This window comes from Cajanus cajan, chromosome 1, assembly GCF_000230855.2.
Source record: "Cajanus cajan strain Asha chromosome 1, NIPB_CcT2T_4, whole genome shotgun sequence".
In the NCBI taxonomy this organism is placed as follows: Eukaryota; Viridiplantae; Streptophyta; class Magnoliopsida; order Fabales; family Fabaceae; genus Cajanus; species Cajanus cajan.
In genome coordinates, this window is record NC_138517.1 from 41,255,058 (window position 1) to 41,275,432 (window position 20,375).

At 32.4% G+C, this 20,375-nt stretch overlaps 2 protein-coding genes across 2 annotated transcripts; both read right to left on the minus strand.

Annotated features, from left to right (window-relative positions):
- Positions 1-11,229: 11,229 nt before the first annotated feature.
- LOC145954541 (uncharacterized) lies at positions 11,230-12,003 on the minus strand. The gene has a single exon (XM_083068983.1). The coding sequence runs from the start codon at positions 12,001-12,003 to the stop codon at positions 11,230-11,232; it is 774 nt and encodes a 257-aa protein (XP_082925109.1).
- Positions 12,004-12,161: 158 nt separating this feature from the next.
- LOC109799443 (putative disease resistance RPP13-like protein 1) lies at positions 12,162-18,658 on the minus strand. The gene is made up of 2 exons (XM_020360008.3): positions 15,259-18,658; positions 12,162-15,038 (listed from the first exon to the last, which is right to left on the minus strand). Exon 1 carries the CDS (start codon positions 18,617-18,619, stop codon positions 15,281-15,283), a length of 3,339 nt encoding a protein of 1,112 aa, XP_020215597.2. The 5' UTR covers positions 18,620-18,658; the 3' UTR covers positions 12,162-15,038; positions 15,259-15,280.
- Between the last annotated feature and the right edge of the window lie 1,717 nt (positions 18,659-20,375).

Here is a 20,375-nt window from a genome sequence, read left to right on the forward strand (position 1 = left end):
CATAAATATATAATATAAAGGATAGAGGAGAAAAAAGGAAAATAGAAAAAAGTAATACCATGATGAAATAAAAATTAGATAGTAGAGAAATGAGAGGAGAACAAAAAAGGAAGATAGAAAACAATAATACCTTTTTGATGACGATGATGATGAAATAAAAATTAGACAATATAAATTAGATAGAACATAAATATATATTATAAAGGATAGAGGAAAAAAAAGAGAGAGAAAAGTAGTACCATGTTGAAATAAAAATTAGACAGTAGAGAAATGAGACAAAAAAAGGAAGATAGAAAACAATAGTACCTTTTTTGATATAAATGAGAGTTAGATTAAATAGAATGTGGAGAGATGTAATATATAGAAAATAAATAAAAAAAATATGATAAAAGATAAAAGTTTAGAGGATTTGATGATGATGATGAAATAAAAATTAGACAATAGAGAAATGAGAGTTAGATTAAGGAGGTTGTATTGGATTGAGATTCCATAAGACTTTAGTTGAAAAAAGTTTAGGGTTTAGGGTTTAGAGTTTAAAATTCGCAAGACTTTTTTAGTGAATTTTAAAAGATTTTATAGGATCACTAGTGGAAAAAAGAGCTACTACGTCTCTTCATTTACGTCGGAAACTAGCACACCCGATGTGGTAAAAATGCGGTGGCAGTTCCGTAAATAAGAGGAGTTATTTACGTCGGACATTGATGGGTCCGACGTAAATGAGATAATTTACGTCGGACAGCTAAAGCAGCCGACGTAAATTATCTCATTTACGTCTGACCCATCTTTGTCCGACGTAAATAACTCCTTAAATGAAGGGTGCGCACTATAGATTTCAAATCGTGGCATTCACCCTCAACTTCACGTTCTCCCGCGCGTTGTGGATTTTTGTTCCTCATCCCTCCGCCTCCTCCTCAAATCGTGGTTGTCTTCCTCATCTTCACGTTCTTCTGTTTTTCTTCTTCGGAGTTGCGTTGGTTTCTTCTTCGCGTGTTGATGGAAATGGCTTAACCATACATCCATCTGTTTTTCTATGAGGTAGCATCTTCTTCGCGTTCTGTTTTTCTATGTTTTTTTCGTAATAATGTTTGTGTTGCATTTCGTGTTTGTGAAGCTGCAGAAGGAAGTGACCGCTGCCTAGGTTTATCAAGCAGAACGACCCGTTCTGCTTGCACTCGTTTTTTTTTTTTTTTTTTTTTTTTTTTTTTTTTTAATTTTTATGACTTTTTTACGTCGGACCTTGGCATGTCTGACGTAAATTTACGTCGGTTTTTGACCCCTGACGTAAATTTTACGTCTCCCGTATTAACATCTGATGCTTTTCCGATGTAAAAGGCTTCAAATACCCGACGTAAAATGGGTCTTTTGTACTAGTGGATTTTCATGATTTTTAAGACTTTACATAATTTTGTAAGATTTTAAATCAAGATTTTAATAGATTTTACAAGACTTTTAATAGATTTTACGAGACTTTGTAGACTTTGCAGAATTTCATGATTTTTTTTACAGATATAAGAGTTCAAGATTTGTTTTTATACATTCAAATTTAAAAAGAGTCAAACACACACACACACACACACACACACATATATATATATATATATATATATATATATATATATATATTATTTTAGTTATATATTATATATGATATTTTTTATATAATTAAAATTTAGCAAATATTTTTAATCTTTAAACTATATTATAATTAAAATTCACAATAAATGGATATATTTAAATATATGAATTAAAATTTAAATTTATAATCAATAATTATTGATATAAAATTATTTTAAATATTAATAATTATTGTAAATAAATTATCAAAATTAAATTAAGAAATATAATTAAAATATAATAGACTGAAAGGTTAGATAATTAAAAATTTATATATTAACATAAAAATAAAATGAATATAATTTAACATAATTGAGAGAGTTTTTTTTAATTACAAAAATAATGTCTAAAATTAATATTAAGAAAGATAAATAATATTAAAAAATTGAATTAATGGAGGAATATATATAATAATATTTATAATGTAAATGTAAATTATTCTAAACAAAATTTTAAAATATTTTATTTATAATTTATAATTATTGAGTGATAAAAGGATCATGGATAATAGTAGAAAAACTCGAGGGAGGGAGAGAGATCACTGTTTTTGTATTATGATGGTTCTTCCCCCAACTAAGAGTCATTCTCAACTCATTCTACTCATAGAAATCCTAAGTCAATTGATTACAAGGTCTTAAAGATCTACAGTTGATTGTAGAGATCGTGATATCAATTTCAGTTTTCACCTTTCCCTTTTCTTGACTTAAAAATTGAAATTTCAAGCATTTTCTATTTTATATATATGAGGAACAAGAGAATGCAAGTTAATTGGCACTGTCATTTATGTACTGGAGTTTCACCAAACAGGAGAATAGAATGGGAACAGAAATACAATATTATATATGATCAGGAATGTATTATTAGTAAAGGAAAAAAATGAGAAGATAGGAGCATAGAAAAAAAAAATGAAAAAACTCATTTGGAAAAATCACTTCAAACAATTCTCCAAAATCTAATGGGTTTGGATAGGATTGTTTTATGAATTTGGTATTTATAGATACTACTAAAAAAATCCTTCAAAATCCCTCTAATACAATAATCCTTTAAAATCCTTATATTTTTTAATATCAATGGATTATTTTTAAGTTGTTAAAAGTCTCAATCGAATACCAATGGATTTTAATGGACCCTTTGAAAAATCTTGAAAATCTAGATTGAATACCACTGTATTACTTTTAAGTGACATAAAATCCTGGTTAAATACCAACAAACTTTTTTACTTAAAAAAAGTCTTTTAAAATCCTATGAAATCCTAAACTAATACACTCCCTTAAATAGAATGTGGAGAGATGTAATATACAGAAAGTAAAGGAAAAATATGATAAAAGATATAAATTTAAAGAATTTGTCACATATACATGATATGCTGACATGATAACATGTAAAATTAATTTTATAATGACATGTCAACGTAAAATAAAAAAGAAAGATAGAAAATAGAACTACCTTTTTTATGACGATGATGAAGAAATAAAAATTAGACAATAGATTAGGCTTATTGGCTTACATTGTAATTTAAATTGACATGGATTAAGTTGCCCATACTTTAAAAGTGTTACTTTTTTCTGCACAAATTTAAACTTTTAAGAACAGATGACAAATTAAAAATAAGATGAATTTTTGTAATTAGAAAGTGAAAATCAAAATTTGAAATAAAAATATACTAGTCCTTGACATCTCTAATTTTTTACATGTATAATTATTTATATAACAAAACATTATTTTATCTATTTATCTTTCTATTATTAATATATGTAAAAAAATGATGTGATGAAAAAAAAATAATATATATATATATATATATATATATATATATATATATATATATATATAAAGTATTTGATATGTGAGTTTATTTGTTAATTAACCTACTAATCCAACCAAATCATTAGAATCAACTCGTTAGGTGAGGAATTAAGATAGATGAATGAAGAGTTAAATTTAATTCTCATCGGAAAGTGAGAGGAAAATGGACTATTAGGGGCCAAACTCATAAGCACCTCAAACCGCAAATCTACTACTGTAAAAGACTGCAAAAATTATAGATCTTGTATCTGCAAGCAGTTCTTTTTTGTGACTTCATAGTTTGCCCTTTGAACACCATCAATTTGAGGTTGCAAAAAACGCACTGCCGACTTACAAAGTGTTAAAGCAGTGACCATAAAACTTTCTTTGCATCTACATTTACGTCTTAAAGTACCAGAGTGCAGAATTGTTGACATTGTGCAAAAATACATTAATGTCATGCTTGGGAAAGTTTTAGCTTAGCTCTTTTTTATTGCTAGTAAAAAGAAATAACTGATTTGGATACACATACAAACTTTTATGCAGTGTTTTAAAACCCGGACCGACCCGGCCGGTCGGACCGGTTGGACCGGGAACCGGTGGTCCAGCCGGTCCGAATCTGAAGTTGGATCGGTTATGCAGTCGACCCGTTTCAAACCGGATTGAACCGGTCAAATTTCCGGTTCAACCGGTGAACCGGTGGGTCAAACCGGTTCAACCACTTTTTTTTTTTTTTTTTTTACATTTTTTTAAGGGACCATAAATCACAAAAATAATAATGAAAATTGAATCTCTTAATGAAAAAGCAAGGAGTCTTATTAAATATAACAATGACTACTTGTTCTAATATATTTGTTTGCAATATATACAACTTAAATAACTTTTATAGTATATTATTAATTTTAAATTATATATTTAATAATGCAATATCTATGTAAATATTACATATATTATTTTCTGATATTAATTGCAAGCATATTATATATGTACATATTATTTATATTTTTAATTTGTATTAATATACCGTTTAACATGTAATTTTTTTATGTATTTTTTTACAAAATAAAAATAAAAATAATTTTAAATAAGATAGAAAAATTGAAATTTAAAATAAGATATGAATTTATTAAAATTTATAAGTATAAAATATATTTAATATGAATACTTTTTAATAAAAATAAATAAAAATCGAGTCATGCGGTTCAACTAGTGACCCACCGGTTCAACCTTTGACCCACTGACCCAGTACCTTAACCGGTTCGATGACCGGTCCGGTTTTTAAAACTATGCTTTTATGTCAAATTGTAGAATTACGTGAAAGCAACAGTTCACAACTTCTCATTTAGCGCAGAAATAACATACAACATCCCAACACATTTAATTGCATAGGATCCATCGGAATTGGGCCATTTCATTGAAGTTTAATAAATATCTCCCCGCAAAATAATTGTTTGATCTCCCTCAAATTTTATATTTGTAGATAATGAATGTAATACTTTGTTTAATTATCTCGCAACTTAATACCCCAATAGACGTTGTAAAAATTCACCAAAAAAATATATGGTTGTTTTCTGTTAAGATATGCAATGGACGGCCGAAGCATAAAACATAAAATCATATAAAACCATAAAACAGAAAAGAGAAAAGGTTAGGGAACAAAACAATTTCATATTTATTGGATAATCATACCATTCTGCATGTTTTTCATTCATATATAAGGCAAATACATGAAAATGATAGTCATACATATAGTCCATAAATATCAGTAAAACATATGTTCTCACCATATCATTAAGCGTGTAAATTTGCCTAAAATCATATATCTAGCAGGATATTACCCACTAGACTAAGTAAACATAATCACAATAGAACCTTTACCCATTAATACAAACAACAATAATTATTTACAACAATAAAAAAATAAAGGAAAAGCTTTACTGCTTTAACACTTCTCCTTAAAATTTTTTTTAAGGACTCCCAACTTGCTTCTTAGCTCATTAAACTAAGTACTTGGAAGTGCCTTAGTGAGTATGTCTGCCAATTGCTCCTTGGACCTGCAATACATCAATTGAATATCTCCATTCTTCTCAACTTCCTTTATAGTATGAAATTTGACATTGATATGCTTGGTTCTCCCATGTTAAATTGGGCTTTTAGCAATTGGAATAGTTGACTTGTTTTCACACCATAACACAGTAGATTCCATTTGCACATGACTCAAATCTATCAAAATTTTTCTAACTCATATAACCTAATTTGAGGCTGCTACTGCAACTACATATTTAGCCTCAGTAAGGATTCAACAACCACATCTTACTTCTTATAGTTCCATGAAAATAATCTACTACCAAGTGAAAAAAACATACCATATTGTGCTCTTAAAGTCATCAATAGATCCAACCCAATCACTATCAACAAAATCTTCAACCTTTCCATCACTTTTGCTATACCAAATGCCAAAGTCAATTCACAAAGGGAGAAGATAAAATTTAAAAACTAATTGATTTACTTTTATATACTTGTAATTTTGAATTTTAAAAATAAATAAAAATATTCTAAACAATATACTGAAAATCTTTTACTCTCCTCCGGTCTCCTCTTCTTCCTAAAATTTAAAAATTAATTCTCATTACAAAATTAATGCATTGTTTACTCATTTTTTTTTAAAGGCAACAATATTTCAATCATATACGTAAATTTCAAGCAACAATGTAATTGGAGTTCTTAAGTTCTTAAATCTTCTCAACCAATCAATGCATCGAAGTAATTGGAGTTTCAATGGGATGCAATCATGCATTAGTTCCTTAATCTCATGCTCATGGAAAAAGCCTCTTTCTCCCCTTTTAATCATACATGTAAAATTATCCATTTCCACTATATGGCAGATCACATAATTGATGAGATTTAAGGACAATATAAGAAACTCTATATTAAGAACATGATAGGATGACGATATAAGTTAAATACGTAAAAGGCTTGAAAATAAGTTATTGCTGCCCAAATGAATAAACGCAAGAAAGTTTGTTACGAGGACAGCAACACAGTAGAGCATCAGCATGCATAGCCGCACTAATCAGGTAATAAAACGTTTAAAACATTGGAAAATGAGCTAGGCAAAATAAGTTATGGATTAATTATATTTTTAGTCCTCTAAATTTAGAATAATTATTTTTTTAATTTTCAAATTTATAATTTATATTTTTAGTCTATGTTGTTTCAAAAAAATATTATTTTAGTTTTTATAAATATTCTTTTAATCTCTCAAATTTAAAACACATTTTTATTCACCAAAATATAAAAATTATTTAGTCTTTTAAACTAAAAATTTATCATTTTAATTTATGTAATTTTAAAAATATTATTTTAATATCTTATGGTCATTGATAACATAATTGATAGTCACAACTTAAAACAATTTTATAGTATTAATTGATTTAATATGATATTTTAATTAATAATAATACTAATAAAATAATTTTCTGCGACATATTAATTAATTACCAAAGCTAACTCTTTACCTCTCTTCTACACTACCGAGGTAAATATACTGGTGTATATGCTCAATTGAAAGTAGAAAAAAAAAGCATCTAATCATCTAAATTGGTAAAGTAGTTAACTGACATATACTGGTGTATATGCTCAATTGAAAGTAGAAAAAAAAAGCATCTAATCATCTAAATTGGTAAAGTAGTTAACTGACATATACTGGTGTATATGCTCAATTGAAAGTAGAAAAAAAAAGCATCTAATCATCTAAATTGGTAAAGTAGTTAACTGACATGATGCACGGTCCAAACCATAAGTTGCAATAAAAAAAAATATCCTCCAAGTTCGTGACCTTCCTACTACAAACTGAAACCTTTTCCTTCAAATACTGAATCTATAGCATTCTCAACAAACTTCAGGTTTTTATTCTGATTTTCAGACAGTAGTTCATATTAAAATAAGTATAAATGTTTGGGTAGACTTTAGCTGCAAGATAGAAATATAGCACCGTGTTGAACATATAAGGTAACAAAGTTTCATAATCCAGAGGATACATTTTAGCAGAATATTTTCTACTCTTAAGTCTCTAACTAGTCCCAAACCATCTCATATAGAAAACAGAACTTGTATTTCTCAAACAATGAGTTGATAGTATATAGAAAATCAATACTAAGAACAAATTTGTAGGCATGGGAAACACATTAACATATCTAATATTAGCTGCTTAACATGTTGAGAAAGTAACACTTCTCTAGCACTTCATTGAATTTACATAGTCTCATGAGTCATGACAATGAAGTTCTTGAACCTTAGAAACAATGGCCAGAAAACTGGATAAATGTGGGACTGACTTTCAGTTTACTGTGGCCCGAACAATAGCGTATAGTAACTGTTGCACAAGAGGTGTTTTTATGAATCAGAAACGTGAAGGGGTTTTTCATTAATCTATTTGCTGATGAGTTTCTGATACATATATAGAGCATAAATAAATACATAGCAACACATTTTGAACTACCTAACAGGTATGGGTAACCTGTCCAACATCATTACATAGCTGAACACACTCCAAAAGGTTGAGTCTTGCAGTAGACTGACAAACACACCAACTACAACATAAATTTTAGATAAAAGTTCACATTACAAAATACTGTTGTCATCAGAAATTTCAGCTGCTTCAACACTCCTCCTTGAAATTTTTGATGGACACTCCAATCAATTCTCTAAGTCTTTCAAATCTTTCTTTTGGAAGAGCTTTAGTTAATATATCAGCAACTTGAAGATCAGAACAACAATGAATCAACTTGATCTCATGATTTTTGACAGCTTCACGTATGACATGAAACTTTACTTGGATATGCTTAGTCTTTCCATGTTGGACTGGATTTTCTGCAATTGCAATTGCTGACTTGCTGTCACAATAAATTTCAGTGGCTTCCAGCTGCTCTGCTCCTAAATCAAGAAGAATTTTCCTCAACCAAATAGCTTGGTTAGCTGCTGCTGCTCCAGCTACATACTCCGCTTCAGCAGTGGATTGAGCAACAATTTCTTGCTTCTTTGAGTTCCATGAGAACATACCAGAACCTAAGGAAAAAACGTAACCCGTAGTGCTCTTCATGTCATCAATGTTTCCTGCCCAATCACTATCAACATAGCCAATTAGACTTCCATTTTTTCTTGGCTTGTACCATATTCCAAATTGAGTAGTTCCTTTCAAGTACCTAAGCACTCTCTTTGTTGCAGCAAAATGTATCTCACTTGGACTCTGCATGAATCTTGAGAGTAAGCTAGCTGCATACATAAGATCAGGTCTAGATGAAGTGAGATAAAGTAAACTTCCAACAAGACTTCTATAAAGAGAAACATTAACTTTTTCAGCTCCATCTTCCTTGGAGAGTTTCAAATTTTGCACCAAAGGAGTTGGGACAAATTTGCAACTTTCCATTTTATACTTCTTTAAAACTTCATGAGCATACTTCTCTTGATTCATAAAAATACCATCCTTAGTTTGATGCACTTCCAAGCCTAGAAAATAGTTCATTTTTCCTAAGTTGGACATTTTAAATTGATTTTGCATCTCCTCCATAAGTTGTTGCACTTCTTGTTGATTATTGCTAGTCACTAGCAAATCATCAACATACAAGGAAATAATCAAAGAGCCACCATCCAACAACTTTTTCACATAAAGAGTTGCATCATTTTCACTCCTCCTAAAACCTTGACTGCAAAAATAGCTATCAATTCTGCTATACCAGGCTCTAGGGGCTTGTTTTAGCCCATACAAGGCTTTGTGAAGCTTATACACCTTGTCTTCATCCCCTTTCACAACAAAACCTTCAGGTTGAGCTACATAAATTTCTTCAACTAGATCGCCATTTAGGAATGCAGATTTGACATCTAAATGCCAGATTTCCCATTTCATTTGAGCTGCCAAAGCTAGAAGAATACGAATAGTGTCCATTCTTGCTACCGGAGCAAAAGTTTCTGTGAAGTCAATTCCAAGTTGTTGAACATAACCTTTAACAACAAGTCTGACCTTGTACTTATTGCTGGATCTATCAGGGTTTAACTTTGTCCTATAGACCCATTTTACTCCAATTACATTCTTGTCTTTTGGCTTGTCAACTAGCTGCCATGTCTTGTTATCTTCAATGGTGGTCATCTCCTCCTTCATAGCTTGGTTCCACTCATCAACCTTACTAGCTTCTTCAAAGTTAGTAGGTTCAAGTACAACAACATTACACCTTTGATAAATTTCTGAAAGACGTCTAGTGCCTCTTATAGCAAAATCATCATCAATATCTTCTTCTTGGTCTTCAATTGTGCTCTCAAAAGTAGGCAAAACTGAATGCCTTTCCATTTGACAAGTCTCCCAATTCCAATAAGCATCTTCATCCACTTTAATATCTCTACTAACATAAACTTTTCCAGAATCAATTCCATAGACTTTATAGCCCTTAGATTTTGAGCTATAGCCTATTAAAATTCCCCTTTCAGCTCTCTCATCCAATTTGCTTCTTTTCACAGCTGGTACATGAGTGTAACAAAGTGAACCAAATACCTTTAGATGTCTAACGGATGGCTTGATACCTCCCCAAGCCTCAACCGGTGTCATTCCCTTTATTGCCCTTGTAGGAAGCCTATTTTGGAGGTATACAGCAGTATTTATAGCCTCTGCCCAAAAGGACTTTGGCAACTTCTTCTAAAAAATCATACATCTAGCCATCTCAAGAACTGATCTATTTTTCCTCTCTGCTACTCCATTTTGCTGGGGTGAATAGCTCACTGTAAGTTGATGCTCAACTCCCAAATCATCACAAAATATATTAAATTCTGTAGAAGTATACTCCTTCCCATTGTCAGTTCTAAGTTTTTTTTAAAAGAAAACCACTTTGAGCTTCAACGAGGGCTTTAAACTTCTTAAAAACAGAAAAAACTTCAGATTTTTGCTTAAGAAAGTAAACCCATGTCATTCTTGTAAAATCATCAATAAAGAGAATGAAGTACTTGTTGCCATTCAATGAAGTAGTTTTCATAGGTCCGCAAACATCAGAGTGGACTAACTCAAGCTTTTCATTTGCTCTCCATGTAACAGAATTCGGAAAAGGCAATCTATATTGCTTACCAAGTTGACAACTTTCACATACTTCTGAACATATTTGAATGTTTGGCAAGTCTTTAACCAACTCTTGTTTTTGAGCAAATTGAATAGATTTCAAATTATAGTGGCCAAACCTCTTATGCCATAGCTTAGAATCAAGTTCAATCTTGCTAATTTTACACTCATGTTCAGAAATTAAATTCCAGTTAACCGGAAAGCTTCTTTTTCTCATCTCTATTTCAAATAATTCATGACCATCAACATCAGTGACTATACAACTTCCTTCTTTAAATAGCAAGCAATAACCACTTTGCATCATTTGACCCACACTCAATAGATTTTGATCAAGTTCAGGCACTAAAAGAACATCAGAAATATGTTTAATACCTGTTGCAGTATGAATTCCCACAATTCCTTTACCAGTGATTGCAAGTCTGTCTCCATTTCCAATCTTTACTCTTCCTCCAGCAGGTTTCAGCTCTAAAAAAAATTCTGGTTTGCTTGTCATGTGTTGAGTGCAGCCACTATCAATAAACCAAGTGTTTTCATCCTCCAAACACTTTGTAGTCTTGGCCATGAACAATAGGTCTTCATCACCTTCGATTTCAGTGACATTCGCCTTTTGAGGACTTTGATTCTGTTGATTTTGTTGCTGCTGTTTCAACCTACAAAACCTTTCTATGTGACCATATTTATTGCAAAATCTACACTGGATTGGTGGTGGTGTCTTTCCTTTGTACCAGCAATCACTCTCTTTGTGACTGGTTCTTTTGCAAATTCCACACTTTGGAAAAGTTTCTCTTCTTTGAATCTTTTCCAGAATGTTCTCCAACAAACTTACCCTTCATTGTTGGACCTTTCCCTTTATGCCTCACGTGTAAGGCTGATTCAATTGCTTCCTCTTGTCTAAGAAGCCTTCTTTGTTCTTGAGCTTGAAGAGCATTTACAAGCTCTGTCAAGCTTATCTTGGAGAGATCCTTAGACTCTTCAAGTGAAGAAATCTTGGATTCAAACCTTTCAGGTAAGACAACCAAGACTTTTTCAACAATTCTGCTATCCGGAAGTTTTTCTCCCAACAATCGGATTTGGTTTACAACTTTCATCAACTTGGTCATGAAATCTTTTATGTTTTCAACCTCATTCATCTTCAAGGCTTCAAACTCTCTTTTAAGGTTAAGAACTTGCATTTGCTTGGTCCTTTCGTTTCCAAAGAACTCCTCTTGAAGCTTCTCCCAAACTTCCTTTGCTGTATCTAAATTTGAAATTCTCATAAAAATATCATCATCCACAGCTGAATGCAAGATGGTAAGAGCCTTGGCTCTTTTGGCAACTTGCTCACTGTGAAATTTCATCTGAGCAACGGTGGGATTTTCTGGCAAGGGAGGAGGTTCAACACCAGTTTCCACCACTTCCCAGAGATCATAAGCTCTCAACTGAGCTCTCATCTTTACAGCCCAAATTTCGTAGTTCTTTCCTGTAAATACAGGAGGTGATGGTAGTGAAATATTGTTGGAAGCCATTTAGGAGAATGGGTATTAACGAAGCAGGTTGAGTTTTTTTGGTTTTCTCCTCAATTGGGTCTCTCTTGTTCTTCTCTCTGTTTTTTTTTTATGGGCTCTCTCACAGGTCCCTCAAAGATCAGAAAATGCTCTTGATACCATTTGTTGCACAAGAGGTGTTTTTATGAATCAGAAACGTGAAGGGGTTTTTCATTAATCTATTTGCTGATGAGTTTCTGATACATATATAGAGCATAAATAAATACATAGCAACACATTTTGAACTACCTAACAGGTATGGGTAACCTGTCCAACATCATTACATAGCTGAACACACTCCAAAAGGTTGAGTCTTGCAGTAGACTGACAAACACACCAACTACAACATAAATTTTAGATAAAAGTTCACATTACAAAATACTGTTGTCATCAGAAATTTCAGCTGCTTCAACAGTAACAATTCATATCGGTGCAACATGGAATTTTAAATTTTGAGGTTCAGCATACCCCAAGAGGCAAAAGTCTTTAAATACAGAAAAATACATAAACCAAGAGGTTATCCAAAGAAGTTTTACTTTCTTAGCAGTTTGTATTCCTAACAAAAAATCCCACGCCCATGACTTCATTCAACTTAACATCAACAAAATAACCAATTCAGTAGTCATAAAATGAGCACAACGCAGAATGTTATCCTAACACAATAGAGAATACATATATTTTAAGCTGAATAAAAATTCCATGACCAGTGCTTTAAATGTGAAATTAGTAAGCATGATACAACCAAATATTTCATAGGCACTTCAACATCAGCACAACATATTTTAAGTAAGTTAGGATCAAGACTCCTTATCATAGAATAGATCAAAATCATGATCTGGACATACTGTGGAACATAAATTTAGTTTCAATCCAAAAGAACTTTCTTTTCATAACAACACAAAGCGTGATTTCTGTCATTAATTGGACAAGGAAGAAGCAAACCACAAGCAGCTGTAAGGTTCAAATCTAAAAGAAAAGAAAGCAAAGAAAATTATAGCCAAGACCACCAAAAGTTGTTGCATGGTTTCAAATTTCCATAATAAAACAAACAAGCATGTGAGAGCCATGTTCATGGTGGAACATGAACTGCTCAATATGCCATCATCACACAAAGCCATGACTCAGCATGATTTTCGTCACAAAACTGAACATAGAAAATAATACATAATTGTAAAGAAAACATCCTAGTGATCAGAAAATTCAACAAAGCTCCCTTTTTCCTACTTAATACTGCATCATGTCAACACATAAAATGATTACAATTGATCATGTACAACAATAGCAATGTGTTCATATGGTTCAAGCCTCAAACATGACCAAAATTATGGTGGCACAAAGAAGACTGATAGAGTCAAAGAGTTAGAACAACTTTAAAAGGAAATGGCATGACTCAAACAAGTTTAAATGTCATGAAGACTATAAAATAATCTCCTTAGAACATCATTTAAAATGGGATAAATGGTACTATTCTCAGCCACATTTTAAGAATTGTAGAAACAGAATTTCAAATTGCACTCAGACATGCAATTAAATGCATTATTTAGATTGTCTATAGGTCTTGAAGAAAAGGATTGTCAGCATAGCTTCACAAATGAAGTTAAAAGAAGAAAGAAAATTATACTACCCCCTGCCATATGGGTATCGCAAACATACAACCAACTTTCTTCTCAGAGCAATACATAGGCTCAACCATAAATTTCTGAAGCATAGATGTGACACACAATTACCCACAGCATGTTACTTAAAAGTTCTTTAGTCTTTCTTTGAAGGGCTGAATTCACATTTATCTCCAATAGGTTTTTCTTCCTCCTACTGTAATAAGAGTGACAGTGCAGAAGCCTGAAACATATACCTTAGCATGGTAAACATGAGAAATCAGTATTACCATTTTCCAAAACAACAAATAAATTAATCAATGAAATGATTTTAAGACCTTGTTTTTCAATGCTAGTGCTAAAGCATCAAATGCATCCCCTTTTCCACCTGCTAAAAGTTTACCGTACAAAATTTACCATAAAAAAGTTTAATATTAGGTTATCAAAGACAGAGTCATTAAGAAATTAGGGGGAAATGGATAGGAATTTGGAGTGAAAGAATATAAGACTAGGAATTATCTCATTTGTGCTCACAATTTTAAGGGACATGATGATAGTCCTCTATAATAAGTATAAACAGATATTTTAAAACTCAGTTCATGTTTTGATCATTTATATACTTTATATTTTCTTTCTTCTTAATTAATTAAAAAACTGCTTTCTGCAACATATGACACTACTCAATACTCCAAATTTCAGCTAAAATGATCACTTAAACCCAAACAGACACTGCGTATTTCTTCAAATATCTGATAGACACCATTCCGCAATGCAAAATCTGGTCATTTTGAAAAACAACTTTCCAAATCACTTCTGACTTCACTCACCAACTGTCCAAGCCCTTCATAACATATTCATCAATCATTCAAGCTAAAGACAAAAGAAATAAAACAATAAACCAAGTTTGAAAATAAGCCCAGTAATACACTTATTCCAACTACACAAAGATGAACCACACACCTCCCCAATGCTGAAACAATTTTAACCCATTAAAAGTGGTTACCGGTGTCAAACTTCCATTAAAATATAGAATGTCACATAACAAAAACTATCAATCCACCAACAAAACATAATAAGAGGGAAGGGGGTAAGACATATAACTTATAATTTATCATTATCATTCATCACCCCTAAACAAGTTTCAATGATTCTATAACTAACACAAAATTCAGAACATCAAAGTGAAATTGAGAATCAATCCAACACAACAGCAGCACCCAACTCCTTAAGGTTCTCCATGATGGGCTTAACCTCCTCCTTAGTGATCTCCTTCTTCAAAACACAGGGAGCCTTCTCCACCAAGTCCTTCGCTTTCTTCAGCCCCAAGTCAGTGAAAGCCCTCACTTCCTTGACGATCTTGATCTTCACAGCATCATCATACTTCTCCAGCTTCAGTGGCCCCGGCCTCTTCGATGAAGTCGTCTGAAAAAAAAGAGAAAAATATAAATGAGATAGGTGACATAATGCAATAATAATAAAAAGATGTATAAAAATAAATAATAACAGTTAATGGAGTATATAAGATTATGGAACGTTCCCTCCAAAAAAAACAAAGATTATGGAACGTCCAAATATAATAACTGTTATTTATATACGTAATAACATTAACACCGGAGTTTCCCAAAATACATGAAGCATTTACCTTTTCAACAGTTCATAACATCTTATATTATCACTTCACCATTTATCTTGATTGCCGGAATGTGAGCAATCTTAGACCAATATTTCCCTTTCTGACTTTGATACCTTGCTTCTAGTAAAGGACAGGAATCAATCTCCAGTAATTCTAGAGAGGGTGACAATTGATCTTCTGGCAAGGACTCAAGGCTTCCACAATACCATATGTGAAGCTCTCGGAGAGAAGTGAGATGTTGAAGCCCTTTTCCTTCCAACAACTTTAAACCATCAAAAGACCACAGCATCAGATGCTGGAGAGAAGTAGGCAGTAACCGCTCCTTCAACAAGGTATTGAGCAGATCTTCCCCCGAAAAACCCCAAAGGCGAAGACTTGACAGAGAAGTGAGGCATTGGAATAGCGAACCTAACTCATGTTTAGACATTGATGATAAAATTCCAATACCAATCCAAAGTGATTCTAAACTGGAAGGCAAACAACTTGGGGGAATCGATAATAGCTGCGGAAGCCCTCTAAGGTAGGAGTATTTAAGGACAGGGAGAACAATCTGTTCTGGCAGTGATGAAAGTTTCTCACAACCACGTATACAAAAAATTAATAATTTGAGAGCAACCCATCCACCTTGAGTAGTAATTGCTTCCAAGTTGGGACAATACAATATATGAATCCATTGAAGGGATGGGAAGCAATCCAATGGAAAGGATTTCATGGAATGACAGCTATTCCGAATTATCAGTTTTTCAAGTGATGTGTATTTGTGCCATGTTTCATGAGATAGAAATTCTAAGTTCCCACAGTATTTGATTTCAAGTAATTGCAATGACGTGGACAAACCATGTGTTGGAAAAGAAATTAAAGAAGGGATATTTTTAAGAGTCAACCTTTGAAGACAATTGGCACCGAGCATCATTCTTGGCAAAGATTGAAAGCTGTCACAATTTTCAATAGATAGTTCCAACCAAGAATATTTGTCAAGCAAAGAGAACAGATCTTCTCCCCCTTCTCTAATATGTATAACTTCAACTGATGAGTTCCATTGCAGATCACATGCTTTTGTTTCTAGCAGTTTGCACTCTGAGATACTAATCTTTGTTAATGAAGGTAGAGAGCTGGGCAAGTTTCCTCTCAAATTAGGGCACTTGGATAATGTCAAACTCTTAAGACAAGGAAAACAAAAGTTGCTACCTTCAACTTCAAATGGTAACCACTCCTCCCACTCTGGCATGTCTTCGAATTGGAGACTCTCTAATAACGGAAATGGCTGAAAAGAAGACAAACCTAAATTGCTGCAGTAGAACTCATTGCCAATTGTATTTACCATTTTCATCCTTTTGATGGCAAGCTCCTTAAGAGAAGGTAATTGTCCAAATGGGGGAAGTGACAAGCAATAGTTGCAATCAGTAATACCAAGGACTATAACATTAGAATATGAAGAATCACCCAGCCATTTTGGAAAGCTTGTGCCGCCATAGGATCTGATGTTGAGTTCCTTTAAATTTGTTGACGGTTGCAGATTGTCAAGTACATCTTTGGCAATTTGTGAATCCTGTGGATCACTACCCCATTCCAACGTAAGCTCCTCAATCTGCTCTTTTTTCTTCAGGTTGGCTTGAAATGCCTCCATGGGATGGTCAACATTTTGTAGTTCCAAAATGGAAAGCTTACCCTGCAAATGGGGAAATCTTCTTAATTTCGTGATGCTTAGTCCATTTTGTTTGCCTACTACAAAATAAGTCAATGTACGGAGACTTTGTAGATTGCATATTTGTGTCGGCAACTCCAAATATGTGTCACTGATATCCAAGTGACGTAAATTGACCAAATTTCCTAATTGTTCTGGCAGCTGAATTAGAAATTTACAATTGGATAATTTCAAAGTCTGCAGATTGTAAAGCACAAAGGTTGCATTAGGCAACATTTTGATGTAAGTATAGGAAAGGTCTAGATACCTTAGAAGCACCAGATTACCAATTGAATTGGGCAGCTCAGTGATATTTTTGTATTCAGACAATGAGAGTGTTCGCAAGCATCTTAGTTTTGGCAACCAATCACATGATACTACTTTTGCTAAGTAACATGATTCAAATGAATATTGGCGTCGCTGTAGAAAGGTCCGCAAACATTTTAGCTCATACAAGCCCTCAAATCTCCTAGATACATCAAACTCCCTGGCAAGAAATGTTAAATGGCGAACACTTCCCGGGAACTTACCACATTCAAAGTAGCATGAACTTTTTCCAGATACTAGTTTAGCTAAATCATAAATGAGGTCATGCATTCGAAAATTTTCTCCAACTACAGCTTTCTCTTTGTCAATTAAGGATCTAGATAAGAATTCATTAAAGCAATCATCACCTGCTGATTCCATTGCTTTCTCACTGTGGACCTGTTGAAGAAAGCCTTCAGCCATCCATAACAAAATCAATTCCTTCTTATCCAAAAAATGTTGTCTTGGAAAAGTTGAGCAGTAAGCAAAACATCTTTTCATATGTGCTGGAAGATGTAGATAACTTATGCGTAGAGCGGGTAAAACATCATCATGTGCCCATAAGCTGCTGTTCAGAATTCTTTTCCATTCCCCAAGATCAACATTTGATCGCAAAAGGCCTCCCAATGTTTTAGCAGCTAGTGGTAGGCCATTGCATTTTCTTGCAATGTTCCTACCAATTTCTTCGAGGCTAGGATACTTGTGGTAACCTTCATTTCCAAATGCATGATTGGCTAGTATGTGCCAACAATTATCATCTGTAAGAGGTTTCAACTCACAAATGGGAAAAGTATGCGTGACCTGTGCAACTCTTTGTTGTCGGGTTGTCACAATGATCTTACTTCCTTTCTTCCCGCTGCTGAAAGGAGCTATTAGGTGATGCCAATCATTATACTTGTCATTCCAAAGGTCATCAAGCACAAGCAAAAATTTCTTCTCTCTTAAACTATTCCTTAATTCAACACGAAGAACATCCAAATTAGTAATATGACTATCTTTCAATGTGAGAGATTCAACAATTTTTTTCGTCACTCTAAAAACATCAAAATCATCTGACACCCATGCCCAAACTTTCAAATCAAAATGTTTCTGCACTTCACTATCATTATAAAGGGATTGAGCAAGGGTTGTTTTTCCCATTCCTCCCATGGCCAATATTGTAATTACTTCTATATTGTTCTTCTTTTCATCGTCATCAGATAGAAGCATGTTCAATAGCTTTTCTTTGTCATCATCTCTTGCAACAACAATAGGTTCAATCAATGAATCTGTAGCTGTTCTACAAGAAACTCTCCTAGAAACACTTTGCAAACCAAGAATATCTTTTTGTTTCACAAAATGTTCTAGTCTTGTAGATATTTCTTCAAGTTTTGGATTCATACTCCTATGGAATTGGTTAAAGGGAGATGAAAGAAATGATCTAACCTCGGCAGCAAATGTTTTATATTCTCCCTCCACCTTGCATCTCAAAGACTCAGTGTTGATTTCATCCAACAAATCTTCTGCATCATAGACAGCATCTTTCAACTCATCAAGCCATTCCTTCACTGCAGGATTAGTGATCTGCTTCTCCTCAGCATCATTGAGCACAGTGTTAAGTGCCAACAATTTTATCTTCAATCCATCCAACACAGAAACATTTAGCTTTGTGCTGGAAAAGAAATCTCTGAACTCTCTGGAGGCCATCCTATCCAATAAGATCTGCACAGAAGCAGAGATAAGTGCCTCTCCCACCATAGCTAATGCCATTTCTTCTTTTGTTCTGCAAATTGGATCAGAAAATTGGAGCTTTAACTAAATGATGAAATTGATACATACATACTTGTGCAAGTGAGGGGTTGTTGTATTATAATGCTTTAAGTCAAGTCAACTTGTGTCCCGTGCTGGCGTGCTGCATCCGTATACTGTTAGCATTGTATAATTTTAAAATATACCAAGTATATATATAATATAAATCTTAGCTAACAAAAATTAGTTACAGTTGGATTTACTGATGCGAAGACTCTATCAGTGAACAATATATAAAATTTTAAGACTTGTTCGGATCACCGTGAGTCGTTTAATATAATTCACTTACACTTTTTAATAAAATAATATATATATATATATATATATATATAAAAGAAAAAAGATTTACTTATTCTAACAACAATTCAATTATTGAATTAAATTTTTTAATATATACTTTAAATCTATAATTTTAAAAATAAATTTAAAAATTACCATCTCCGTTCTTATATATAAGAAACAAAACTGTAATTTTTTTTATTCTTAAATGTAAGCAACATAGTCATATTTTTATTTGTATTAATTAATAGATTTTTTTTTATATCCCCAATATATAATTAAGAAAGAAACACTGACCAATTTTTCATATCAGTATCATTGAAACATTTAATTGTATGAGTATTTTGGTAATAAAATTAAATTTAAGATATATTAATTACGATTAACAGCTCAAATGACATTTTCTTAATCTATGTGATTTTCGTCCTATGTTTCTTATATATAGGAATGGGGGAGTATTTAAATTTTGTTTTATTATTTTAAATTGACAAATAATAAAAAATATTTCATATGTTGATTTGAATTTATGAAATAAAGTATCAAATTATTTTTAAATTTAACTATATATTAAAAAAATTTAATTTAACAATTGAATGTTTAAAATTTGATAAAAAAAAATGAATTATTAAGTGAAATAACTTTAAGTAAATTTACTCTTAAAATAAGCAGTAAATCTCTCCTATATATATATATATATATATATTTATAAATATATTTTCAGTTTACTGTAGCCTATCAATGGCTGTATAGCACCATATGGTAACAATTCATACTAGTGGAACATGGAATTTTCAATTTTGAAGTTTGGCATAAACCAAGAGTTCAAAGTCTTAAAAGATAGAAAAACACCAAGTTTAATTAATGACTACCCTGGGTCATCAAAAGCAGTTTTTCTTTCTTAGCAGCTTGTGTTCCTAACAAAAATCCCATGCCCATGACTTCATTTAATTTTAACAAAATAAAACTTCAATTCAGTAGTCATAATAAAATGAGCACAATGCTGAATGTGATCCTGACACAGTAATAACCTGGAACTGTAGTTAACAAAAACATGGTAGGCAGCACATGC

Coding starts and splice junctions, on each gene's coding strand:
- LOC145954541 (XM_083068983.1), bottom strand. CDS start 12,003: ATGGCTTCCAACAATATTTCACTACCATCACCTCCTGTATTTACAGGA.
- LOC109799443 (XM_020360008.3), bottom strand. CDS start 18,619: ATGAATCCAAAACTTGAAGAAATATCTACAAGACTAGAACATTTTGTG.